At 46.9% G+C, this 27,634-nt stretch overlaps 1 protein-coding gene across 1 annotated transcript; it reads right to left on the minus strand.

The window, feature by feature from the left end:
* Nucleotides 1-4,352: 4,352 nt before the first annotated feature.
* Nucleotides 4,353-26,261, minus strand: VCP (valosin containing protein). Its single transcript, XM_081929673.1, has 17 exons — nucleotides 26,090-26,261; nucleotides 20,971-21,082; nucleotides 20,387-20,559; nucleotides 18,925-19,067; nucleotides 18,049-18,179; nucleotides 16,932-17,063; nucleotides 15,319-15,421; nucleotides 11,601-11,734; nucleotides 10,778-10,913; nucleotides 9,477-9,589; nucleotides 9,155-9,319; nucleotides 8,930-9,052; nucleotides 7,712-7,924; nucleotides 7,269-7,577; nucleotides 6,075-6,230; nucleotides 5,810-5,964; nucleotides 4,353-4,796 (listed from the first exon to the last, which is right to left on the minus strand). Exons 1-17 carry the CDS (start codon nucleotides 26,104-26,106, stop codon nucleotides 4,691-4,693), a joined length of 2,421 nt encoding a protein of 806 aa, XP_081785799.1. The 5' UTR covers nucleotides 26,107-26,261; the 3' UTR covers nucleotides 4,353-4,690.
* Nucleotides 26,262-27,634: the final 1,373 nt, after the last annotated feature.

The raw sequence follows: 27,634 nt of genomic DNA on the forward strand, positions 1-27,634 counted from the left end.
CAGTGAGCTTCATGGCCGAATGGGGATTTGAACCCTGGTCTCCCAGGTCCCAGTGTGACGCTCTTAATGCTCATTCATTCAAGTATGATACAAGTGTCCCAGCAGACAGGAGTAGAACCTTTTGAGTTGTAGCACATTTCTTGGAGGACGTGCTAATGTGAGGCCTGCCTAGCAAAAGCAATCAGGCTTAAGAACACCCTGGAGGCAGGTTCTGAGTAAATTTTATTAACATTATTTCTCTGTGCTTGAAATTTTGTTTTTGCTTGTTTTGGAACCATTGAGAATTGAGTTAGATCAGCACAAATGAGGTAAAACAGGTGCTTGCTTGAGCCTTAATCCTACTCACAATAAATAAAATGTTCTAGCAGCCAGCTTTCCTATGTAATTTCAGAAAACAAATGGCTCTTTCCTTTTGCTCTTGGGGAGAGCTTCCATGCAAACCACTAGCCCACAAGGCTAAAGATCTCCAACTTCAGTTTCCCTTTGAATAGCTCCTCAGTTCCATGGAGTGAAAAGGGGTGGAAGCGCAGGACAAAAATAGCATTGGCTGAGCCAATTAAGGGAGTGTTAACGGAAGATTCCCATATTCCTATAGCAACCAAAGTCCGGAAAAAAGATTGCTTATTTTCAAGAGTAAAAACCAGAGAAAGTGGCTTTTGAACCTGAACACTCTGAATGCAAAACTGGGAACTGGGTTGCTGAGAAAAACAAATAGATAATACTATTCTTTATCAAAGCTGGAAGAGGGGTCCCAAGAGCAGCAGTTCTTTTTCTGCCTTTAATCTGACCCCAAAATTACAACCAGCTTCTCTCACAGCAGCTCAAAGTAAGTCACAGTGAGGTGTTACTTGGAATTGCTAATGATTTCTATCCTGCTGATTTGATAAGCAACACAGCCAGTTCTCTACTCAGAAATGTCTGGCTTGAACACAGAAGCAAGATGTCTTTTGCCCAAGGTTCCAAATGGCAATTGTGCCCAATATCACAAAGAGGACACAGAGGTGAGAGCCACAAAACATGTCACAAGTCATCCTGAAGGAGAGGTTTATCAAATAGGTTAGTTTAGCTCTTTCATGTGATGTCCTGTAGTGCCCATCTGTAGGAACACTCATGGATGAGCCTCTATAAAAAAGAACACCCAAACACTAAGTTAGTTATATATTTAAACTAAAGAGTGGCCTTGGTAGATCAGGCTTCAAGGGGTTCCCTCTAGCCTAGCATCCTGTTCTCACAGCAGCCAACCAAATGTCCTAACTGGCATCTCACAAGGAGGAGACGAAGGCAACAACAGCTGTGCAACCTGCATTCAGGTTCTGATATTGCAATTGTGTTTTGTTGCAAGTGGCAGAAAATTTCATTAACTCTGCCCTGTGTTAAAAAAGAGCAAATCTTTCAGTTTAACTGGATGCTCTCAGGTATTATATGAGGCTCCGCCTCACCCTAATCCCATTCCCCTATGACAGGCATGTGCAACTCCCAAGAGACTGATTTATTCCCAGTATGTATAAGAAAACTGGCAGTGATCTACACATTGTCTTTGGAGGGAGGAAGAGCATGCGTGGGGTGGGTAGACTGCCCAGAGTTCTTGAGCTTTTTTTGCGGAGGATTGCCCAGAGTTCTTGAGCCCAGACTTCTTCAGCTTTTGTTAACTTTCAGCAAACTTTATTTAATCCCACAATTGATAAGGGTCCCGCAATCTACCAGGATCAGCTGGAGATCTACCGGTAGATCGCGACCTATTGGTTGGACATGCCTACCCTATGAGACACACCTCCATCTTGTTGTTCCCAGTTTTTACTTTTCTTCTAAACTGAAAAGCCACAATTGTTGTAAGCTTTCCTGAGGTTGTTTCTTCTGCCCCTCGATCATTTTGGTCACCCTTTTATGCACATTTTCCAGCTTTACAGCAACTCTTCTGAGATGTGGCAACCAGAACTGTGGACAGTGCAGTCAAACCATGGATTTGTGTAGAGGAACCGATGCAAGCTTTTGTGTCACAACTTTTAGTCAGTAAGCCTGAGGGCAGGGACTCTTGTACTGGTAAGCAACTTTGGGAACCGCTTGTCAGCTGAAGAACAGGGTAAATAAATATATGCATTAACTGTATTAGCTCCCAAGGTAACACTGAATGTACACATAGCTGTGTCTTGTCAGATGTGGATTTGGGAATGAAAAAGTCTATGTGCAAAGGCTGTGCTATAGAGTATCTATCTAATCACTTTGAGAGGGAGCCTTACGTGAGTGCCATTTACAGAAGTGGTTGGGGAAAGGGGCAAAACAGGTACTTCACAGGGCTAACGTGGATCTGTATGCAATGTAATCTGCTCTGGTTCAAAATAACCAGCCCCCAAACCACCTCTAAAGTTAGCATGTGAATCAGAATCCAAAAGTGCAGCTTTAAATGCTGATGAACTAGCCTAGGACTGCATCTAGCAGTGATAGTGTTTCCGACCACCATGATGAGCTAGAGCTGGCACTTGGTGAAGAAAGAGAAATCCCTTCCATCCAGCCCAGGTCCCCACCAGATGCTAGCTCTTGGTGCAGACTTTTGACTAACTCTTCTTCTTACCCACAAGGCATACTGATGCCTACCTCTGATGAGGCATCGTTAAGTTGAAGGGGGTGTCTCTAACATACTTCTAGCTTGTGGTGCCAACACAGAAGGATAAGTAAAAAGGGAAAGAACCTCTACTTCAACCCCTGAATTTCTTCAGAGAAAGAACCATTGTAAACACAAACAAAAAACAGAGCCATATTCCAAGAAGGACACAAGCAAACAGAGTTCCTGAAATTGTAATAATTGGTCTGGGGGTGGAATTCAGCCACAAATGACAAAAACGGTGAACATGAAGATAATAAGAGGGCAGGCCCAACAGCTTATTAATTGCAAGCTGCTCCTGCTCCGAAATTGTGTTCTATGAAAGTGAGGCCCTTTTCTCAGTATTCCAACATTGAAAGGTTGTTTATGTGCAGATTGTTAGGATCATTTCATCACCAACTTTTGTTTTGCGGTTCTATGCCTTGTAGGGTACAATCCACTGGAAGCTTCTCCTATTCAAGCTCTCCCAGAACACGTTTAAGTTCTACACAGGTGGTCCTACTGATTCATGCCTCAAAAGTCAGCCACAGGGCCAGTATTATGGAAGTTAAGTGAAGTACGTTGGGTAAATGTGTTCTATTGTCTTTGTTCCCACAGAACTGAAGGAACACCCTGCACTGATTATGCCCCAATAATTCAGCCCCTTCAAAAGCAAAGTTTCAAACCTCTTAAGAGTTAGTGCAGCCGTCAAAGAGCTGTGAGCCAACAAGCTCCTGGTTCTCCCTCCATCCTCCCATCTATCCCATTTGCTGCTGAAGAGGTACCCACAACTCCAGCCCACCAAATCCCCACCACACACAACAAGGACAGGTGTTGAATCTTTTATATCTGGCAAACCCATCAGCTGGCAAAATCCTCACTATCCCCCCTCCTGGCACAACTGCTGTTTTAACCCAAACAGGTCCCTCTTTCTTCCCCCTTCTTTATCTGTCCCATCTGCCTTCCTTTGGTTTTACCCAAGAACTTTACCAAAGCCCTATAAAATCTCTCCCCATCCTCCCTGGACAACTTCCCCATCTCTTTCTAACAAGCAAGTACCATCACCACCAATACCCCCTTGTCCCTTTATCGGACCACATCCACATTTTCCCCCTATGGCATGCTTGAAAGAATAACTCTTGCACTCGTTTTAAACTGAGCCTGTTTGTGTGTCGTTTACAAAGTCCCTTTTCTGATCCAGTACCTTTATTTTTGCTTTATCTTTCTTTGTCAACTATTGGGGTGCAAAACTCCAGGATGCACCCCGGTCTTAACATCAAAAGATCCCTAGAACTGTCAGATTCCATGTGAAAACTGTAGGCTTGGTGCAAACCACAGAGTTTGTAACACTATTAAGTCCTAATGGAGATCATAAACCCTGCAACCAAGAAGATGACACAAGCTGCAGAGATGAAGTTCATGGAGCAAACCCCAGTTGGGGCACAGAGAACGCCTGACCTTCAGGGTGGCACTAACACCTCCCTCCCACAGGTGAGCAAAGCCTTTTCCTTCAAGCACATCCCCTTCCTCTTGTGACCCTAAAGTACCACCTCTGCTTACAGAAACACTATTATCAGGCATGAGCCTCCACTCCTGGCAAACTTTAAATATTTTCTACTAAAAGAATCCCTGGAAGTCCTGTAGAAACTGACTGTTAAAAGCACTAGGAGTCCTGCTGTCCTGCAACTGCACAGGCAGCTTTGCCAAGAGCCCGGATGGCCAAAGCAGCAGAAAAATGACCAACAGGAAGGAAGGAAGGAAGACCAATGCCAACTTGAACTTATGGGATTTTTTTTAATTTATTTTTGTGGGTTTTAAACTTTTAAACTTTTTGTTTTTACAGGCTATTGTACCCGTTGCTAAAGCTGCTGATTCTGCCATAAAACTAGAACAGAAATTTCCCAGAAGTGTAGTCAGTTCCTCAACTGCCCGCCCACCTGCCTCCCAACCAACATTGCATTTGCAGCAGCAGCAACAGACTCCTGCTGACAGAGTCTGGCACGCAGCTACATGGGTCTGACCAAGGAATGAAGAAGCCAGGAGTCCACTGACCATTGGAATCGCCCTGTACAACACGGCCTGCTCTGCAGTTTGGTCCGCTCTGGCAGCACTTTAACCATAGAGGTCGTCATCGTTGTCTTCACTGTATACGTTCCCACCTCCGGCGCCTCCGGTGCCCTGGCTGGGTCCGGCACCACCCTGGTTACCTGATGGGAATCTGCAAGGAACAGCCAGAGAAGAGCAGCTGTTGAATACCTTCCACAGAGCAGGAGGCCATCAAGGCTGTTTGGGGTAAGCCACAGCCACCTTCTTCCCCATGACCAGTTCTCCCTTCGCAGCTGTGGCTCAAAAGTCTCAAATTATCTGACCTGTCAAAGTGGCCCCCAGACAGCTGGCCACTTCTGGGTCTGGCCCTCTGGCCAGATCCAGTTCCCCACCTTTGCTGTGGCACAGAAATGCATGGCAGACGCCCTACCTCAAAGTGCCCTCTCAGAGCCCTCTGGGTTTCTGGCCAAGCGTCAAGACATCACATGTCCTGTATGCTTCATCCCATTTTACACCTTTCTGTGCAAGGAGGAGCCACACAAATGGGTTCCCCCTCTGCTCAATTCCATGCAGGCCCTTCACTCTGTCGTGAAGGCACAGAGCCACAAGGGACACCTCAGGATGACAGAGATCCTGGGTAGTAACAGGGAGGGGATACGGCAGCAGTGCTGGGCTACAGAGGGAAGAGATCTAGAAACAGATCCAGTCCCCTCTCACTAAACTCTAAGTACCAAGCAGATTAAACCTGCACAACAGTCATGCCATTTTGGTTAATAATAATAATAAATAATAATAAATAATAATAATAAAATTAATTCACGGATTCTCATAAACATACTCTACCAAAAGCTGCAAATACCATATTGATTGGGGGGGGGGACCCAACACCTCATACTGGGGAAACACGAGTAGTGATGGCAATCACTGCATTCCTCGTCCCGTCTGATGGGAACTGTAAGCTCTCATGGCAAGATAGGTTTTTCTGACAGCAGGTACCATGCAAAGGCCCAGTAGGAAAAGCAGCTCTGTACACCACAGAAGCAGAAGTTGCACATTTTTGACACCAGCTGTGGTGGACCTCTTTTGGACCTCTCCAAAAACCCAGGGTCATAAATGAAGTCCCATGTAATATGAAGAGCTACTAAGAGGGAGGACACAAAGTACACACCAAGATGCTCTGCTCACCTGAAGCTACCAAAGCCGCGGCTCTGCTGAAGGGTCTGTGCAAACATCTCATATTTGCGGATATCGTTGTCGCTGACTGAGCGGCGGGCGAAGCGCATGGCCTCCTCAAAGTGATCACGCCGGATCTCAGGGACTGGGTCATCCTCCTCCACTTCCTAAACCGGCAAAGTCACAGTTAGGAGCACAAGGTGCCACCAACAGCCACAGTCAACCCCCCCTTCCCACCCCAAGAGTTATTATCCACCACAAGTCCAAAGACACTCACCATGGCAGAAGGGTTGGTCTGCCGCTCCCTCTCCCGCCTGATCTCATTCTCAATCGACTCCCGGATGGCCAGCTTACAGGCCCGCTGGCAAATTTCGGTTAAATCGGCTCCTGAAAAGCCATTGGTCATCTTAGCCAGAAAATCCAGGTCCACGTCCTGAGGAAACACGGGAGGTCCCACATTCATTTATAAAGCCAACTTATCCCCTGCTATTCCAATGCATTTCCATCATGCAGGGCAGTGTATGACAGCAAGGAAAAACAAAAGCACCGCATAAAAGGAAATAAAACTACGTAAAACAACAGCAACAAAAAAGCAGGCGCAGCAGATAAAAACATACATTTTAAAATGAGGTTTACTACATAAAACACAAATCAACTGCCTAGTAAGGCAAATGTTGTCAGAACAAAGTAGCTTTAATCAGTTGTCAGGCAGGGGGTTGGACTAGATGACCCTTGGGTACCTTCCAACTCTTAAGATTCTATGAACTGTGAGAAGGTGAAAATTTTTGTTTTATTTTTAAAATGATATCCCACCCTTCACTCTAAAGCAAATACATTTTCTTTTCCAATAATAATAATAATAATAATAATAATAATAATAATATAATTTATTATTTATACCCCGCCCATCTGGCTGGGCCTCCCCAGCCACTCTGGGCGGCTTCCATAGAAACCAAAAATACACTAAAATATCACATATTAAAAACTTCCCTGAACAGGGCTGCCTTAAGATGTCTTCTGAATGTCAGGTAGTTATTTATCGCTTTGACATCTGATGGGAGAGCGTTCCACAGGGCGGGCGCCACTACCGAGAAGGCCCTCTGCCTGGTTCCCTGTAGCTTTGCTTCTCGCAATGAGGGAACCGCCAGAAGGCCCTCGGTGCTGGACCTCAGCGTCTGGGCAGAATGGTGGGGGTGGAGATGCTCCTTCAGGTATACTGGACCGAGGCCGTTTAGGGCTTTCAAGGTCAGCACCAACACTTTGAATTGTGCACCATGAAGAATGGGCAAGCAAATATTTCAATGCATCTTGATTAAAAACTGGTGGGGCCTCAGAAGGCTAAATAAAGTTGCGTCATGGTCCAAGTCATGACCTCTGATCTCTGCAGGACTCCCAAGTTCTCTGCAGACACAAAAAGTGACATTTATCTGTACCCCACCCCCCACAGCATTCCTGTCAGCCCAAAACCTGCCTTGGCCACAGGCGATTTCCTCAGGTTGGCCTTGAGAATGGCCACGCGAGACTTCTCATCAGGCAGTGGGATGTAGATCAGCTGGTCCAGGCGCCCAGGGCGCAGGATGGCGGGATCAATGATGTCCGGCCGGTTAGTGGCGCCAATGATGAAAACGTTCTTTTTGGTTGACATGCCGTCCATCTCTGTTAGGATCTGGTTGATGACTCTGTCTGCGGCGCCACCACCGTCCCCTATGTTCCCACCACGGGCCTTTGCAATGGAGTCCAGCTCATCAAAGAACAGCACACAGGGAGCTGCTTGGCGGGCCTGCGTGGAGGAAGGATGCTCGGTCAGACCTCAAACATGCAAGCGCTAGGAAACCAACTCACCAGACCTAGCATGGAAATGCCAGTGTGAAAAGGGGCCACCCTGCAGGGAAAATCCAGCAGGGAGAGCTGTACCTTGTCAAAGATCTCCCGCACGTTGGCCTCGGACTCTCCAAACCACATGGTGAGCAGTTCTGGACCCTTAATAGAGATGAAGTTGGCCTGGCATTCGTTGGCAATGGCTTTGGCCAGCAGGGTCTTTCCACAGCCAGGAGGCCCATAGAACAACACCCCTTTGGAGGGGGTCATGCCAAACTTAAGGAATTTGTCAGGATGCTCTACTGGATACTGTGGAAGGAAGAAGATCAGTATCAGCCCCACAAGGTTAAAGGGAAGGGAGGAGAGAACATCCTGAGCTCAGGGCCTGGCCACACTGTGTGGCCGTGGAGCACTTGGGAAGGGCTCTGTAGTAGCAAGCAATGCTTCACTGAGCCACAGAGAGGCAGAGGTCCAACATCCGCTCACAATTGGACGTCTGTTCTTTCCTCACACATGCTGCTGCTGCTACTTCTTATAGAATAGCCCGGGAGTATAAGCCGGCATCCCCTCACCTACTGGATGAGCACAAGCTGGTGACCCTGGTAAAAAGGCCTAGGGGTCGGCAGATTGAGGATTTTATGGCGTCATGGTCGTTAATCTCACCACAAACGCACGACCCAAAATTATATAACTGATGCTTACACTGGAGCAGCCATATGGTGCCAAACATAAATGACATACAAGTAATGCTGTGACTGAAAACAATCCAGCTTAAAAGCTCAGAGAAAGTGAGATCTTCTGTTCTGAAGTCAGCCATGAGAGAACTACCCCCAGGATCCTAAAGGAACATCGCCAGCTGCGTTTATAAATGCAGAGAAAGTACATAAGCCACGTTCCCTGGCAAGTATGTGGCCCTAAACCTACAGGGCTCTGAGTTTTGTAAAAAGACTTGGCAGGCATTAGAAACAGAACCATTCAAGCAAGATACACTTCAACAGCCAAGAGAACAGAGAAGGCTTATGTGCCAGTGGGGCCTCCCTGTTCAGTAACTGAAGGGTGTGCAAGAGCTATGTGGAGCCCTTAGTCAGGACTACCTCCTACACTTTTAACCAAGAAACAGTAGAAGTTCAAAGAACATCTGGTTATCCCGCTCCTCCTCCCCACATCCTGCCAATGTAGCATCCATTTATATTTAAAGAACAATTTATATTTTCCTATGCAAAAGAGTGACTGATAACCAATGCTGCTGCCTATGACTAGGCCCTTAGCTTGGTCTAATGATGGTAACTATGAGTCTGACATCAACAGCCTCACCTGTACAAGCTCCTGCAGTTCTCGCTTGACGTCTTCCAAGCCTCCAATGTCTTGCCAAGTAACTTGTGGCACTTCTACCACTGTCTCGCGCAGGGCTGAGGGGTTGCTCTGGCTCAGGGCCCACTGCAAGGAGAGATGGAAAGAGGTGGTTCATTGACACACGCACAATTTGCCGACATGATCCCCCACGCCCAGAGAGAGAAGACACGGACGCATCCCCCTTACCCTGAAGTCATCCATGGTCACAGCCAACGAGTTCATCACTTCAGCATCAATGGTCTCATCCTCAAGGTCAATGAGATCCATCTTCTTCCGGATGGCCTGAAGAGCTGCCTCTGAGCACAAAGCAGCCAAGTCTGCACCCACATGGCCGTGGGTCTCATTAGCCACCTGAAGAAAGGGAAGGAGAAGCAGGAGTAAGCAGGCGCTCCAAGCCGCAGTTCCTTGAGGAAAAGGAACCCAGCTGCTCCAGTCACTCAAGAAGACCCCAAAGATCATGACGCTTGTGAGCCTTATCACATGGGGGCAAGAAAAGAAACCAACGAACCTGTTCCAGATCAACATCATCAGCCAGCTTCATGTTCTTGGTGTGAATCTGCAAGATCTCCAGGCGGCCAGTAGCATCAGGAATGCCAATGTCCACCTCCCTATCAAAGCGACCTGCGGGGCACCAAAAACAACACTGACATTTGCTTCTGTACTTACGTCACTCCCCCATGCACAAAGGCCACCAAGGCCAAGCCCACATGCCGCAGAACAGCAAAATGGGAGCACTGGGTGTTAAAAAGACCTCAGGGAAACACGACAGTTAATGGACATTCCCCACAAGGTAACAAGATGATGTTTAACAAGAGAAGCAGCTTTATCTCAGCAGTGAGCTTTCAGGCTGTGTTTGTACGAATATTGACTAGAAAAGAAACTCCACTCAATTTCAGAGTATATGTGTTTTAAAACCAAGGTAAGAAAAGAGGTCTCTTTCAGTAAAAAATAAAGAAAAAGAAAGTTATTTGATCCAGCTTGTTAAATTAGCTGCCCTTAACACTTCACAGACACCCTGTCCCAAACAATTACATACATTTTAAAGAGAGGGTTAATGGGGTCAGTATTACTTATCCTGCCTTCCACATCCTCTCATATTTATCAGAGGAAGGCTAGTTTTGTTTTTTAAAGGGTCAAGTTTAGCCTTCCTTAACATGCTGTTTTTCCACATAGCAGCATTCACACATGAAAATCCCCAGGTGCAGCTGGAGGTGGTACAATCCAGGAAATGGGGTTTTTTTTATTCATTTCTGCTGCATATACGAACTAGGCCAGAGTCTCAGTTGGATGGTGGGCCAATCAGCTCTCTGCTATCAAGCAATGTCTGTTTGAAAGGTGCCCACCAGGAAGTGCTCTCTCTCTGTGTGTGTGTTGGTTAGAGCATGGTGCTGATAACACCAAGGTTGCAGGTTCAATCCCCATACGGGACAGCTGCATACTCCTGCATTGCAGGGGGTTGGACTAGATGACCCTCAGGGTCCTTTCCAACTTGACAATTCTACAATGCTACGATTCCTCTCCTGTCACCATGTCTGTACCCTCACTATCATGTGAAAGTCTGAGCAAAGGAGCACTGTGATTTGCACACGTACAGTACACAGCTTTCCGTTTTAAGTGGCACTGGGAGTTTACAACCTGCGCAAACCTGAAATTTCTCCCAGGGGCTAAAAATACTAATAAAGGAAACTGCACCATATCCATGCTTTGTGCAGATCTGCTCTAGTACTTAAGTTACCCACAGACTATTCTAAGTATTGAGCCAACATCTACCACACTGTAACACCCTCACAAAAGAACAAGCCTAGTTACCAAATCGCCGGAGTGCTGGATCAATGCTGTTGGGTCTGTTGGTAGCAGCCATTACAATCACATGCGCTCGCTGCTTCAGGCCATCCATAAGTGTCAGCAACTGAGACACAATGCGCCGTTCTACTTCACCATGTGTCTGTGGAGAGAACAGCCAATAGTATGAAGATCTGCTAGGAAAGCGCCCGATCCCAAGGCACAAGTCGGGGTACAGCTTCACCACAAGCCACCCTTTCCCCTGGCCACAAAAAGCAAGCTTAACAACCAAGTAGTAAGATAATCCAGCCCAAGTAGTAATTCTAGGGCAAACATGGGATCAAATGCAGACTTCAGTTCAGGACCTACGAGATGCATAATGCAAACTGGAGGAAGATGCTGGCAACCCAACACTAACTCCTTTCTGTTACAAGCTGCCCAAAGTGGCTGGGAAAACCAGTCAGATGGGAAGGGAACAAGTAATAAATTACTATTACTACTGTGGCAAGAATTCCTATCATCACCATCATCATCATCATCCAGAATGGGTAGGTGTGCTGCCTAGCCCTCCTCTCAGAAGGTCCGTTTACGAAGCAGAAAACCTAACTAGGCCCAGCAATGAAGTGTAGCTCCTCTGCCATGCAACTCATAAGAACGCTAAGCTTTCTTACAATACCTGATTGCAGGAGACAGAACGTTCGGAGAGCTTAAGTCCAGACTGAGGGCCTTCAACATGCCTTGGGACAGCCAAGCGCCACCTGCGCCCCAGCCTATCACTCACCACTTGCTCAAGCATCCCTTCTCAAAGTGCTGTAGCCACAGAACTGAGCTCCATCAACAGAAGACTCACCTTCTCTCTTTTTGGAGCAATGGCATCCAGCTCATCAATGAAGATGATTGCCGGAGCATTCTTCTCCGCTTCCTCAAAGGCCTTCCGCAGGTTGCTCTCCGACTCACCCGCCAACTTGCTCATAATCTCAGGCCCTGTGGAAAAATGGCAGCATGTTACTTAAAGAGGAAGAAGGTGACAGCAGTCGCAAGTGACAAACCCAAGTCACAGTCCTATTTAAAGCAGCACTGCTGGTAGGATCCTGAGAAGAGGAAAACCAAAGAGACCCCAGCTTCATCTCATATATCAGGCAAGAGACCCCATCTTTCTACATACAGCGGACTTTAGCTTTGGCTTCAGAAATTAGCTAGAAGCAAGCAAGCTATATTGGTTTTGGCCTTCCCAGTAACCTTTTAACCCAGTTTGAATGGGGATGAGCCAAAACTTTTGATTTGTCTGTTACTTTTTCACCCTCCTGACTAATCTCCTGTAAGCAATACATTGCCGTGGTCAGCAAAAGCTTTCAGAAGGCTGCTGGAACCAAACTCCCCTATCTCGTGACCATGTCCTTTTCTATGACCAACGTTCGACACTCCCATTGTTCTAGGTGCATTTTGTAACAGGGAATTTCATTAGTGCGAGCAGTTTCTAGCTGTGGGTGCAGTACTGGGCCTACGATTTGGGCCAAACTGCAGAAGGAAGGAAAGGAGGACCTTTTTCTGCCTCCCCACTGCCAGCTACTCTCTGAAGACTGGAGAAGACCCTCTTAAGAATATTAGGGGGATGGGCAGGGGAAGGGCTAGACCATGTGAAAAATGAACATAGTATCTTAGCTGCAATTCATTCATTTTCAGCTTTGTATTCTTGTTTAAAAAAGGGGCACATAGACATTCTGTTGTTGCGCCCATAACCTTGGTTTAAGGTGCCCTTTAGCGCCTATCTTTCATACATCAGTTTCTAACCGTGGTACTGACCAAGTTAATAATCAGCAGAACAAGCTAGAGAAATCCCCAAACATGCCACCATTCCCTTAGCCAGGTGACCAAGTTGGAACCAACGCATTTGAAATGTATAAATCTGTGTGATCCCTGCTGTGTAACCTTTGTACGTGATTTGGAACTGGACTTCCCCTGTATCTTCTGACTGCAGTCTGAATAAACCTTTTCTTTTCCCATCTGTGGTGTGATATTATTTGACTCGTCACCCCAGCTGGACAGTTTGTCCGTAACACTGTCCACGGGGCACTCAAACTCCTTTCCAACCCAACACCTGAGCCGATCAACAGTGGCAGCCCCAAACTGCCAGTCTGGGAACTACTCCATCTGCTCCGTATCCTGGCTTTCCATTTCTCCTCTCTGCCTTTCCATGACTCCATCAACATGCAACTATGGCTTAGTGTGAATGTGCAAGAATGTAGGTTCCTGGAGGAAAGATCATGGCTGCTCAGCTCCTCTCCCAGTCATGCTGCTGGTGCCGCCCTGCTGTGAGCTAAGCCATGCATTGGATTGGCATGTCCTATAAACCTAAGCTCATAGTTTGTCTCACTCCAGACATGCCACAAGCTGTAACCAAGGTCTATTCTTCTTTTACTGCTTGTGGTTTGTCTGAAACAAGACAAGATGATAAGCCAAGCCATGGTTCAACTCACAAAAATGCAGCAGCAGACCAGAGGGACAAAGTGGCTGCCATCTCCTCTCCGGGAGCCTGCACACACATGCCAAGTCATGGATTGGCTGAATGCTGTGTGTGAACTGAGCCAATGAACCTCTGCAGACTGATGCAGCTATTTTCGATTCAAAAATAGAGAGTACAGTGATACCTCTGGTTAAGTACTTAATTCGTTCCGGAGGTCCGTACTTAACCTGAAACTGTTCTTAACCTGAAGCACCACTTTAGCTCATGGGGGCCTCTTGCTCCCACCGCACCGCCAGAGCACGATTTCTGTTCTCATCCTGAAGCAAACTTCTTAACCTGAAGCACTATTTCTGGGTTAGTGGAGTCTGTAACCTGAAGCGTCTGTAATCTTAAGCATATGTAACCCGAGGTACCACTGTAGACTCACCACTTTCTATTCACCTGAAATTGCACTGCATAGATCAAAGTACTTCCTTTAGGCTCCTCAAGGGGCAAGTGAGGTTTCCAAGGAGACAGGTTCTCTATTGACAACTGAGTTTGGCAAAGCCTTTCATAAACACCCGGCACCCAAGGGAAGAATAAGGATCCTCCCCTGAAGCAAGGCTGAGTTGAGATCTTATAACTGAAAATGGGCAGCTGTTTCCAAGAGTTTAGTACTACGTTCTCTGTTAAAGTGGTGCATTTTGATATATTGTTATATTTTATTTACTGCCTACATTGTAATTTTGAGCTGTTGCCCTACATTGTCAGTTGCATGGATAACATTTGCTATTTATTTAGGTTACTTTGTGGTCACCTAATAACTGAAGAGTCTGTGTCAGTTCCTAGACTGAGAAGCATGTGCTCAATGCAGTGCTCTTCTGGCCTTCATCCAGGATTTTACAGAACTCCCTTTGGTACTAATATCAAAAGGTGGAGGGAAACAGCTCTATAGAAGGAGAGCACAGCAGGGTGGGGCTCTGCTCCCCTGCTCATGGGCAACCACCATGATGATCCAGGAGGAAAGGGAGCTGCACATCACTGCAAGCCGGCTAGGAAGCACAAGTATACCAAAAACTGCCCAAAGTCCCCTGGCAGCAATACACAATATGATGCAATCTCATCCAACAGAGAAAGAAGATACAAATACTGAAACTGAGATGTAATTTTAGCAAGGAATCCTCCATACCGAGAATTTAACTCTTGTGAAAGGTCTTGTCCACAAGGAAAGACATTTTTAAAACAGCCTCTACTTGCTCTCCACCTCATTGCCTTTTAATCAATATCAAGCTAGCCATACAGCTGAAGGAGTCAATGTAAAGGTGAACATGACCACAGCAACTCAGACATGGTGACTTTAATGCACTTTATGATGGGCTTCTCTTGCAACTGATCCAGAAGCTGTAGTTAGTTTGGAAAGCTGTAGCACAGCTGCTGATAGGAGTAAGACCCTGTTAGCATATAACATCTCTGCTCAGAGATCAGCACTGGTTACCAATCTGCTACAAGAACAAGTTCAAGGCATAGAGCCCGGAACAGTTTTGGGACCAGTTTACTTGAGGATTACCTTACCTAGAGGAGCCCACTCAACCACTTCACTCTGTGGAACTGTCACTGTCATCAATGCCACATCAGACTCATTCCACAGTTGCAAGTAAACAGAACTTTTTAGCGTGGCAGCATCTAGCCTTTGCAACTCCCTGCTTATGGACCAGGAGGATTATTGCATTGTCTTTCTTTTCATTTTTATTATGTATTATGTGTTTTTTATATTATGATTTTATGTTGTGAACCACCCTCAGATCTGTGGGTATAAGGACGATATACAAATTTTAATAATAATAATAATAATAATAATAATAATAATAATAATAATGTGGGTGCCTTCACTACACTTTTCCAAAACTGGCTTAAAACACAAAGGAAAACCTATCCAGGCATGCAGAAGCTACATGTGCTTTAATCTGTTTTAGCTTACTGTTGATTTTAATTAAATACCCATTTTAAATGTCTTTTATTGGTAATTTTAATGGGGTTTTTTGTAAACCAATTTGAGGCTTTATCAAACACTATATAAACTTGGATAAATAAAACAAAAACCATGAAGCTGCTCCCAGGCACTCACCGTTGATGAGGAAGAAGAAAGCTCCAGTCTCATTAGCCACTGCTCGGGCAATCAAGGTCTTCCCAGTACCCGGTGGACCATACAGCAAGATTCCACGGGGAGGCTAGAGAAAGTCAGATACGTCGCTTAGCATTTGAGGGTTAAATCCAAATTCTGGTAAAGACCTGTAGTGCTATCCAGAAAGTATCTGTGCAGTCTGGGATCAACCAGTACCATACACCGCCAGCTTGGCCCTAGGACCGTGGGTGCCTTGGGCCGTGCACGCCACAGGCACACGTGAGTCCGACATTGGCACACCCGCTGGAGTGTGCACGTGACATCACATGTACACATCAGCACGCATGCTGATGTCAGACCGCATGCCTCCCGGCACAAACATCTGTGGCCAGTCCTGTCACGGGGAATGTTGTGGGGGCTGGAGCTCCCACAGCCCCACACACTCGGCACCTATGTACACCACAGAGGACTAAGCAAGGAAGGGCTGGTTTGCACCATCCTGGTCCGTGCCTGGTCTGCTCTCCCAGTCGGCAAGTGTGTGGGCTTTCACTGCAGCACTCTGTTTGACCTGCATGGTTATCTGCCTGACTGTGCTGACTGTCACATGGGGCACTGCTTGATTGCTGGCTGGGTGAATACAGGCAGGAGATGATGCCAAAGGGATTCACCACCATTTCAGGAGCCACAGAGACAGGTGAACACCCCCATCCCCATGATACAGAATTGTAGGCCAAACATTATGGAAGAGTCCTGCATCCCTCTCCCAGGGTGAGAGCCTGGTTGAGGGGAAGTTTGGTTTGCTGGGGTTCCCTCTTGCCCCCTGAGTGAGCGGCAGGGGGAGAAGAGTTGGGAGTGGATTTATAATCTTCCTTCTGACAGTGTGGGATGTGCATATACCCAGTTTACTATCTGTGGCCCTGATCTCCCAGTCATATACAGTGATAGAAGGTGGCACTCATATTTGCCTGGGTGGGCAGGTGGCAATGAAGATGCTGCCTCAATTTTCACCTTCATTGTGTTCTTCTGGTGCTTGCTAAAAACATTTCTGTTTGGACAAGCCTACCAACATATGCAGAATATTTACATGCATTTTAATCTGTCTTTAGATTATTGCTGATTTTAATGACGATTTGAAAGCTTTAAATTGCTGCTTTTACTAATATTTTTGTTATTTTATTCTATTCGTAAAGTACTTTTGAGATTTTCAACAATCAAGCTATATACAGATTTTATTAAATACAGTGGTGCCTCGCAAGACGAAATTAATTCATTCTGCAAGTTTTTTCGTCTTGCAAATTTTTCGTCTTGCGAAGCACGGATTCCCTGGGTATTAACGGTTTTAAGAAAAAGGAAACAAACTTGCAAGACGTTTTCGTCTTGCAAAGCAACTCAAAAAACGAAAAACTCTTTCGTCTTGCGAGTTTTTTGTCTTACGAGGCATTCGTCTTGCGAGGTACCACTGTATAGAAATACACCAGCGCATGATATCAGAGCACTCTTGAAGCAGGGCTCTAGCATTCATTAGTACATGCACACCTGAGCAGAAGCAGCACCTGCAGGACATGTTTGCTACCCACACAGAGTCCAACCCGTCATGAGTGGGGTCAGATACTCACCTTCACACCAATAGCCTTAAAGAGAGCAGGGTGCCGGAGAGGCAGCTCAACCATTTCCTTGATCTGAGCCAACTGCTTTCGACAGCCTCCAATGTCATCATAGCCCACTTCATTCAGGGACTCCTCTTCATCCTGGCATGTTTTCAAGGGACAGAGAATAAATGCACTGAGGACCTCATGGTCAAGACAACTATTTCAGATAAATTCAGAAATGCTAAGTCCCAAGCATACTATATTTTTATGAGCTAGCTCATAAAAGGACTCAAGGACCAAGATCCAGTCAAGTTGGATGAGTGCTTAGTTGTGGCTCAGGACCACAATACCTCAAGGACTGCTTCTCTACATATGAACTCAGACCCTGGAGGCCCTTCTTCACGTGCCTCCTCCACGAGAGGTCCGGAGGGTGGCAGCATGTGGTGGCTCTCCATTTGTGGAATGCTCTCCCCAGGGAGATTTGCCTAGTGCCTTCATTACATATCTTTAGGCACCAGGCGAAAACCTCTCTCTTCAACAGGCGTTCAGCTGATTAACATTTTATGGCTTTTTAAATGGGTTTGTGCAAGGGGAGGGTGTATTTATATTTGTTTTATTATGTATTTCCCCCCCTCATTTTGTACTTTCCTGTTGTTAACTGCCAAGGGATCTTCAGATGAATGGTGGTATACAAATAATAATAATATAATAATAATAATAATAATAATAATAATAATAATTTCCAACATGGCCCTTATTCTATGTTATCAAACATTTTCTTTTCCTCCTAACAGACAATATGTTAAAAACCAGGCGGTCACTATTCCAGATACCCATTTGGGTGGTATAGCACCCAAGGAAGTGATCTCAGTCTACAGCCTTGTCCAGTTCATCCATCATAGGAACATGTGCCAAAGCTACAATAACCACTTTAGCTGGGAATGGGAAATTCCTGTGACAGGAACATAGCACATGGCTGCTTTGGTATGCAACAGCTCTGCCTCCCTTCCCAGAGGGGGACTTTCCCCCAAGAACCAAATAGCAGACAGCGCTTTTAATCCTCAACTTTGTTTCCCCACCACACCACTTACGGCCCACTCTAAGTCACAGAATGAGAGCTGTGGAAGAGGCCTGCTCAACTCACCTCTCGTTTGATAGGCTCTCCCTCACAGTGAATCACGGTGTCTGGAGCTACTATGCAGTATGGGCTGGGGTCTGTCTCCACCACTTTGAACTCGACTGCACGCATCCCTCCGCGCACAAGGAAGATGTCCCCTGAAATTATCAGCATGTTAATGAGGGTCAAGACACCACCCACCTCCAGAACAAGTACTCTCAAGAGTTGTAAGGGTTCCCCATCCCTCTACTTAAGAAAGCTCAGAACTGAGGGAGCAGCTGGAGGTTTCCAGAGGAGATGCTTCCTTTACTATAGACTCACAGTTTAGGACAAAGTCACAGTGGCACTAGTAGCTCTGGGAACTTCCCCAAAGGGAATAGGAATGGCAGATGTTGCTACTAGGAGAAATGGCAAGCCAGCCTGACCACTACTCCCAGGGGGGAGGGGGGCAGAACTGCACGGTCTCGCCTCACTTGACTGAATAGGGCCTACAGAATTGTAAAGTTGGCTACACACCAGAAAAGCTCAAAACAAGTCCCCTCTGCTCTTGGCTACTTCTCAATGCTTCACAATCAAAAGACCCTCTAGACTTACGGCTTAGACGCTGACAGCTGTTTCAAACAGCAAATAATGGTCTAGAGGCAGTTTCTGCAACACCACTGTTCACTGCACATGGCAGGAAGCCACAGACTTTCATTTGGGGCAAAAGAGAACTGGGAAAATTTGGTCAAAGACACCAGCTCACAAGCAACCCAAATAAAAGTTTATAGTCTTGGACTAAAACTGTGGCATAAAAATACAATTAATAAAATAATAAACGTGGATGACAGCAGGTTGAAGAAAGCTTGTCTAAAGTATTCTCCACAGCAGCTTCTCTACTGGTTTAGTGCCAGGTGTCCTTACCTTTTCTGATGGGTCTGTATGCTTCCAGGAAGTATGGCTTGAGGTACACCTCAAACAGGTTCCCTGTGATCCCTTCCACTGTGTCATCAATGGGCAGCACATGGATGCGCTTGCCATACTTCACATCTGGACAAGGCTGGATGCTGAAAAGAATGAATGTGCCTTTGTGACCCTCAAGTGGCCCCCAATTTGCGAACTAGAAACATCTACAACAAACAACTTCCCAGTCTCAATGAAAAGGACAGGGCAGTCAGCTACCTTTTCACTTCCTTCAGACGTCCTATTCATTTCCAACTTTTCGATGGGGGACTTAGGAACATAGGAATCTCTCTCATCCAGTCAGGACAAGGGGACATCTAGCTTGGTATTGTCTACATTGACTAGCAACAGCTCTCCGGAGTTTCAGGCAGGGAATCTTTCTCAGCCCAACCTGGAGATGCTGGTGACTGAACCTGGGACCTTCTGCACGCAAAGCAGATGCCGAATCACTCAGCTACAGACCGTCCCTGTCATTTCCCCTTCCATCTGGGAAGGGCCCTAGCTCAGGGGTACACCGTCTGCTCTGCATGTAGAAGGTCAAGACTGAGTATCTCCAGGTAGGGCTGGGAGAGGCCCCCACCCAAAACCCTGTAGAACTGCTCACCAGATCACTTAATAAAGAGTTACATGGTCCAGCTGTCTGTCTCGGAATAAGGCAGCTTCCTAGTCAATTGGTTTTTCTGCCCCACCCCACCCCACCCTGGCCTCCAGCTCTTCGGACTTTTTCTTCCAATTTCCTTCTCTCCCCCACCCTCTGCAAAAGGACTGGAACAAAATGCTTCAAACTCTACAGCTCTCTCAAATTCAGCATAATTTATAGAAATAAGTCAATATTGACATAATTTTTTCCAAGTGAAGAACATTATGATAATAAGAACCCCAGAACTCATGATAAAAAGAATTCCAGAGACTCCACTTTTACATAGGTACACAGGTTTAATGAGGTAAGAATATGGGGTAGCTTCAGCAGGCAATTTGTTTTGGGGTGAGGCAATTTGTTTTGCAATGTCGATTTAAAGGGGACATTATTTACTCCCAAATGGAGTAAGTGTCTCCATAGGTCAGACTATTCAAAGCATGCCATTTCATGTGATTTCCTAGCCTGAACACATGCTCCCTTCCTCTTAGCAGGGAACACAGAAGTTAGCTTCTCGGCAGTTTTCCTGTTCAACTCTCTTTATTCTAGGTAACAACTGTGTCAGATTAAGCTATTAATCAAGCTCCCCTTGATTAAGTTTTTAATTTAACCCATCAATACATAAACAAGTCCACACCAATGCCACTAATGTTGACAATTCCCTTTACCAACAGGCAACAATAACCAACACAAGGCAGCGTGCTGGGAAGAACTCTTTCCACATATTAGCTACAGGCTTACTGACCAAATTAACTCTGTGTGTTTAACAGGACATGCAGACCTCACCTGATCACGTCTCCAAGGCGCACCCTCAGATTGTTGCGAACAACCCTGTTCATGCGGATTTTCTCATCAGAGCAGGTGTCATCAGACAGGACGATGCACACTGCCTCTCTCCTCTTCTTCCCTTTCAGCAGGACTGTATCTCCCCTAAACAGCTGCAATTCATCCATTTTGGCCTGAAAAAAGAAAGTGTGAGAAAGCAGGTCCCCAACTGAATTTGAAGAACAAATCGGTATATTAATTCTGCTGATCTGAAATTGACTACAACTGGTAATGTACTAGTTTGATAAAAGCATCCAGTTAAGAACAAAATATTAATCAGCAGAAGGGATACAAGGCAGAATAAAGGCAAATTTATGAGAAAGAGTGTCCTGTTGGGGAAACCCACAGGTACCTGGTTGTAACTGTGTGGGGGTGTTGGATATGATGTAAAGCCTCTTCCTGAAAACCCACTGAGCCACTAAGTCAGAATAGGCAATACAAATAGCCTGTTCAGAGACTGCTTCCTCCATTCTGTGTCAGTCAAAGAGTCACCAACAAATTGCACATATCAGTGATATCGCTCTCTATTGATATGTTGAACACACCTGTGACAGTGACACAACACTGTTGTCCTCGTTGATTGCTTCATCAACAATTAGCCGATTGGGCCTGTTCTTCTGCTTGAGAATTGCAGTTGACAAGTCGTCAGCTTTGGAACTGTAATAAGAGAAGACAAGAGTTGTTGGGAGCATAGGAGACGGAGCCACACCCTTGTTCAACCATTTGCATTCTATGCTTCTTTGTTACATTTTCTCTTAAGCAAACCTTAGTTGAAAAGCAAGTTCAACATTCTATGCAACAAAAGTCAAAACAAAAATGAGAGTGCAAGGTGTTTTGTCCCACAGTGCCCTCTACTCTGTTTTCTACTGAGCAGTTATAGATCAGAAGCATTCAGAAACCACTTACCATTGAGAAAAAAGAAAGAAAGCAATGTGGCAAACAACCCACATACAAAGAGCCCCCCCATTAAGTGACAGTCCCTAGGCAAATCTTGACACTTATTATGTCAAAATGTTTGAGTACACTTCCCAGAAGATGCCCAAGCTTAGCCTGAATCGGAACACTAAGAGAGGGGAGGAACTAAAGGGTGTACAATAGCCAGAGTCCTTCTGTAAGCCCTCAACATTTCATTTCCCACATGGAGGTCAAAATTCAACACAGATTAATTGCTCAAACCATTTAAGGTTCTGTGAGCTAAAACCAGCACCTGACTTGCGCCCTGGAAGTGCAGCTGCTGCAGCAATAACACTGCTACATCAAGCTCCCTAACAACCCCAAAGTACAGGCACAGAAAGGGTCCCACGAACATTTCAAGGTTGACAGTTGGGGAAGTTGGACCCCATCGATTAAGCCTTGGTGGGTCATAAACCCTGTCAGTCAAAACTGCCACAAGTCCCCTTTACCATCACCTGCAGGCAACCTCCCTGGCCAGATACAGAGCAAAATCAAAGACTTGATAACCTAGAGCCCTGAAGGATCACACAGGAAAGGTTCTAAGAAGATGAAGAGCAGCCCTATCCCATCACTTGCTGCTCTACAAACACTTCCACTAGGAAGAGGCAGAATCACTGAAGAGTCTCTTACAATATCCAGTTTGCAGTCCAAATTGTCCAAGGGTTGTTTTTAAAAAAACTAAGCAAGAACTTCAACACAAGTCTGAGAATGTGTTGAACTGAAGGAGGCCTAGATAAGTTTCATTAGCTCATCAGTTCCACCCTTAAGCTGGAAACTGACACATAGCTTTATATTGCCAAAAACGAAAGTGAAACTGATCGTTTCTTTTGCAAAGTTGAAGCAGAAAATACATGAATGGTATGAAAATGGGAGTTCAAGTATTTTGTTCCCTGGCAGATATACTTATAGGCAAAGACTAAAAGAAGAAAACTCCTAAGAAACTCATGACAGGATAGTGTGAAATGAGTGAGCCTACTGGAAGTGACTGGTAGATGCTTTGCAGGATGCCAAATAGGACACCAAGCCAACCCCCCTAAATCTGCCTTCAACTGAGGAAATACAGATGCGTTTACACCAGTTAAGGCTGACAACTAAGATGAAGAACAACTGTTATGGTACCAGCAAACCGAAACTTGGAGGAGGGTGAGATGGAGCCTGGGACCAACTCTCTAGAACTAGAGAGAAGCCAGATATTGTTCAGGCAACCTAATGTGCTCAAGTGTGATGCAGTCAAGTAATGCAATGTGGGGGGTTTTCTCCACCATCATATTTTGGCGGGGAACGTGCCATTATTAGACACAAGTTGCTTCATAAAATTGTCAGTCATATGATGAATAGAAATAATGCAATTCAAACTAAGCAACTGGAATGGATTAAGTATCAGTCAGGCCTAAAAAGGTTGTAATCGATTCCCCCTACCCGCCGTTGCATACCCCTGGAAAGCCCAGCTTCTCAGGTACGTTAAACAGTTTTCAGTGCCTTCAAGTTTTATTACCTCTAAATAATGAAAGGGAATAGCTTAAATGAGCGGGCATATCTTGAAACATAATTAGTCTGCACATCTTAAAAAGTTTAATTCCAGTAAACTAATTTTGATGTAAAGTATTGAATCTGTTTTGGGGTAACATTTAAGTACTCTAACTGCACTCTTCTAATGTTTTTCAGTTCATTTACTGTGGGCTATTGGAAAAAAATTAATATTTATCCACAGTTGGCTGTACCAATCTAGGGCACTTCCAGTGGAAGACGGTCCTCCAACAGAACATCCAAAAACTGAAAACCGAAGAAAACACAAAGGTGAATAAGCAAGCATTGTGGCAATGAAGTTTCAAATAACAGCACGGTGGCTACTACTTTCTTAGAACCAGGCCATCAAGATTCCTGACAGATCTTCAGGAAGATACTTGGCTAGAGGAAATACTAGAAAGCCAAGGGACCAGTTAGCTCTACCACAGAAGACACTTCATTTGGAATTTTAACTGCAAGCAGACTATGGAGGAAGAGATCTGTTGTTTCACAGCTAACCGGAAAGTTGGTTCTTCCAAGCTGCTGTAACTGCATTAAAAATAGAAGGAAGGATCTCAGCAAAGACACTTGTGAATTTCAAGCAGCTGGTCTTGCCTCAACCATGTCACCTGAGAACAACCAGGTTAAAAGAAAAACAAATCAGCTTCAGCCAACAAAAGGAAGATGAAGCCTAGATTTGCAAATAATAATTTGTGAAGGTTCAGGAAATTTTCTAGGCAACAAAGCTAGTAGGAAAGGGTTCAGCTGTCTGTTTACTATTAGTTAAGAAAAAAGCTAAAAACTGTTAAGATTCATTTATTTCGAGGCCTGTATTGTTTAAGTAGATGAACCAATACTTGTACTTTTGACTGGAAACCAGGGAATTCCTTAGGAAGAAAATACTCAACAGTCTACCTACCTGCCAATTATCTTCCTGCTCTCATGCAAAGTCATCCAGACATACTTTACAAGGTTTTAAAAAGGAAGTTGCTGGCAAGGCTCCTTTCACCCCACAATGTTTGCCAAGTTGAGAAGCACCCAGTGATGCAAAATTAATTCCAATACTGATTAGTTAAGTTCTTGTGAACTCAGTGCCCCCAAACTTATCTATTCCAGCCATAAATATTTTTTTTATGTAGCAGAATTAGAAGAAGGAACAAGACTTCTATTGTTAAAGAGAGTGCTGTTTTCATACAAGTGTGTTTTTAGGATGTGAAAAGGGACCATAGTTCATAGGAGCACAAAATACCCAGATTCAATCCCCGACATCTCCAGGTAAGGCTGAGACGACTTCATGCTTGAAAGCCTAAAGAGCTGCTGCCAGTCAGCTCAATACTGAGCTAGATGGGCCAATAGTAAGAAACAACTTTGGCTATTGTTGGACTGTCCCACCACCCCACTTCCCAGCAGCTGCTTCAGGATTCCTGTTTTTAAAAGGGCATGAGGTTTTTTGCTGCATAACATCAGAAAGCCAAATCAGAGTGGGGGCATGAAGCAGTTTGCTCAGAGCAGGCTTTGTACCAACCCCACAAAGTCAATTAGTTGTTGTGACATCATGCCAAATAAGAAAACAATGCTTCCAGACCTTCTTGTTGATTGGCAATTGCTATTCATATTGCAGGAAATCTCCCCCAACCCCAAAAAACGGACAGTACATTTTTGCAAGGTGACAAATGTTTTGTGAAATGCCATTTCTGTTGTCACTTAACCATGACTGGTTCTCACTTCTCCCAGCATAGCCGTAGAGAGCTCTTTAAGACAGAAATTTTTAAAATTATCCTAAGCATTTAGTTACTCTACCAACAGCATAAGACCAGCTTGTTGGTCCTAACATGTTTCCCTCTAATAGCCAGTGGAGCTCAAGCCAAAATGGAAGAGCCTAATCAGCAAGTGATGTGCAAATTGGTTTTATTTCCATTCCTTGTTCACTTGAGAGTTAAGACCAGGAAGTGGTGAACCCAAGGAGTCCTTCTCTAGCTGGTATCACATGACCAATGCTTTGTGGCTTCCATATGACAAGATGGCTGCCACAGCTAAGAATTCCTACTGAAGCACACCAGCATGCTACCTTGCTTACTAGCGAGAAAATCCCACGAGGCAGTGTGTTTTTCTAGGCGGAGCAGGTGCAAGTTTAGCAGCCACAATTCTCCCTCGGAACAATGGGAGGGGTGAGCAACTTGAGCACATACTCTTACTGAGCCAGCCACGTGAGAGGGGACTTGGCTTGAAAGTACCTAATGGCAGCAAGGCCAGTTACCCTGCTGTTATGCACTGGGGAGAAAGAGAGCAGCTGCCCAAGAGCCTCGGGGTTCAGCGGGCGAAGCATTCTCGCCAGTGTGGCCTGAGGATCCATCGAGAACCATAGAAGCATCTGGCCTGCAACTTGACAGCATGTTGGAGAAGGGACCCCTCGCCCATATCTGACGAGTGTGAATCTAAAGGCCCTCGTTTCTTATTAAAGAGGCTTGGTTCTTATGTGAAGCGAAAGATCATTGGAGCCCCAAGGACTCCTTGCTGCTAGTATTCTCCTTTCTGGGGAGGCCCCCTTCCTGCCCCTCCTCCGTGATTCAGCAACCCTTCGGGAGCCACGTTCAGAAGATGCCCGGCGACGCCCCCTGGACCGGCAGATCCAGCCAGGGCGGCCCTCCTTCCGCCGCAGCCCTGGAGCCGCCTGGCGGGGGGAGGCGGCGCTGGATCCGCCGGGGAAGGGAGCCCCCCGGCCCGGCCAAGCGGCCTCTCTCTCTTCCCTCCCAGCGGCGGGTGACTCGGCAGAAGTGGCGGAGCAGGAAGTGGCCTCTCGGAGAAGGAAGCGCCGCCTCCCTCCGGCTCCGTCCCCCCCCCCGGCGCCCGGGGGCATCACGCCCCCCCGGACCCCCCCAGAAAGACCCCCTCAATGGGGGGGGAGGCCAGGAAGGAGCCGGCGCCCCCTCCCCTCGAGGAAATGATGGCGCCCCCTCCCCTCAAGGCTAAAAGGCTTTGGGGGAGAGGCCACGGGGGGGGGGAGAAATGGCGGCGCCTGAGGGAGGGGGAAGCGGGGGGGGCTTTTCTCTCTCTCCTCAATCCGCCGCCCGCCCCCCGTTCCAGGCCTCGTATGGCCGGGTGAGGGAGCGAGGGAGGCGGCGAGGCCTTCCTCCGGCGGCGGCCCGGGGGGGGGGTCCTCCTGTCAGGCGGGTCTCTTCCCTCCCCCCCCCGTGTGAGACTCACTCGGCTCCCGAGGCCATGGCGGCAAGGCTCGGCTGCTGCGGTCTCGAAGGGTGGCTCGGCCTGGGCGCCGCGCTCGCTCGCTCGCTCTCTCTGCTGGCTCTCTCCTGGCTCGCTCGCTCGCTTTCCCCTCACGGATCAACGCCGACTCATCGGGAGTGACGCTCCGCCCGGCGTGCTAGGCCGCGCTCTGCCTGGCAACAGGTGCCGCGGCGGCCAATCGGAAAAAAGGAAACCGGCCCCGCTCGGCCAATCCGAAGGAGGGGCGGGAAAAAAAAGCCGCAAAGCTGCCGGACCCGGAGGTTGGAGGAAGGGGGGGTCATCCGGGTAGCGCATTCCGTCGGGGACGGGCGGACCAATCGGAAAAATCCCTCGATGCGAAAGGGAGGGGGGAATAAAGGGGGGGAGCGCCGCCCGGATTCCTTTTCTGCCTGGCAACGCAGCCCGGATTGGGTGGAGCCCCGAGAGCGACGGGCGCGCTGCAGCCAGTCGCAACGTGACAAGTAGATGATTGGCGTGGCGGAGCAGCCAATGGGAGAGCGCGCGCCCCGCGGACTCTCTGCGCAGGCTCGGCGCGGAGCTGCGTGGCCCCGGAAGGGGATTTCCCGCCCTCGGCTTGCTGGGGCGCGTGACGTCATAAAGGGGAAGGCGGGGCTGGGGAGAGAGGGCTTCTGAGAATGTGCAGAGCGCGCCGCAGGGAGAGGCGCTGCTGCTGGGCGGGCGGGGCTGCTTTGGCGCAGGGCGGCCAGGAGGGGAGGCTCGGAGCTGCGGCAGAGAAGCCGGGAGCGGCTCGCTCTCCTGCGCGCTCACCCGCTGCAGCCACAGCGCCGCGGCGTCTCCCCCACGCCAGGGTTTCTGCTGCTGCGTGGGATCCTGGAACCTCAGGGTCGCAGAGGGTTATCTGGCCCAGCGCCCTGCAATGCAGGAATCCCGGCTACGGCGTCTCTGACAGATGGCTGTCCAACCTCCGCTTTAAAAATGCCCACCACCTTCAGAGGCAGCCCGTTCCACCGTTGTTGTTGTCCCCCCCCATAAAATTTTATTTAGAATATACTAAAAAACTAAGCTAAATAAAATCAGAGAAAGGAAAATGCAGAGTCCTTTCTTAAATACAGTGGTACCTCAGGTTAAGAACTTAATTCGTTCTGGAGGTCCATTCTTAACCTGAAACTGTTCTTAACCTGAAGCACCACTTTAGCTAATGGGGCCTCCTGCTGCCGCCACACAGCCGGAGCACGATTTCTGTTCTCATCCCGAAGCAAAGTTCTTAACCTGAAGCACTATTTCTGGGTTAGCGGAGACTGTAACCTGAAGCATCTGTAACCCGAGGTACCACTGTATAGTTCTTAATGCAGAAAGGGGTGGACCCTTCCACATCTCACCTCGGAACTTCCCTTTCTTCCCCCAGCCTCCCACTCTGGGACTTCTTCCCTTCCCTGCCTCTCAGAGTCCTTCACCAACCATCCATCACCTTGTGTGTATAATCCCAATAATGTCCCGGAGGAGAGGACACCATACAAAACAAGAGAAAAAAATGAAGAGGGAATA

The sequence above is a fragment of the Podarcis melisellensis genome, assembly GCF_964234715.1.
Source record: "Podarcis melisellensis genome assembly, chromosome: 11".
In the NCBI taxonomy this organism is placed as follows: Eukaryota; Metazoa; Chordata; class Lepidosauria; order Squamata; family Lacertidae; genus Podarcis; species Podarcis melisellensis.

Bases quoted from the DNA above. Each gene is read 5' to 3' on its own strand.
- VCP (XM_081929673.1), bottom strand. The intron at 6,231-7,268 runs GCAGGTTTTGGG...GTGTTTCCTCAG, and splicing joins GGAAATCGCCTGTGGCCAAG to GACGTGGACCTGGATTTTCT. The intron at 5,965-6,074 runs GTGAGTGTCTTT...TTGCCGGTTTAG, and splicing joins AGACCAACCCTTCTGCCATG to GAAGTGGAGGAGGATGACCC.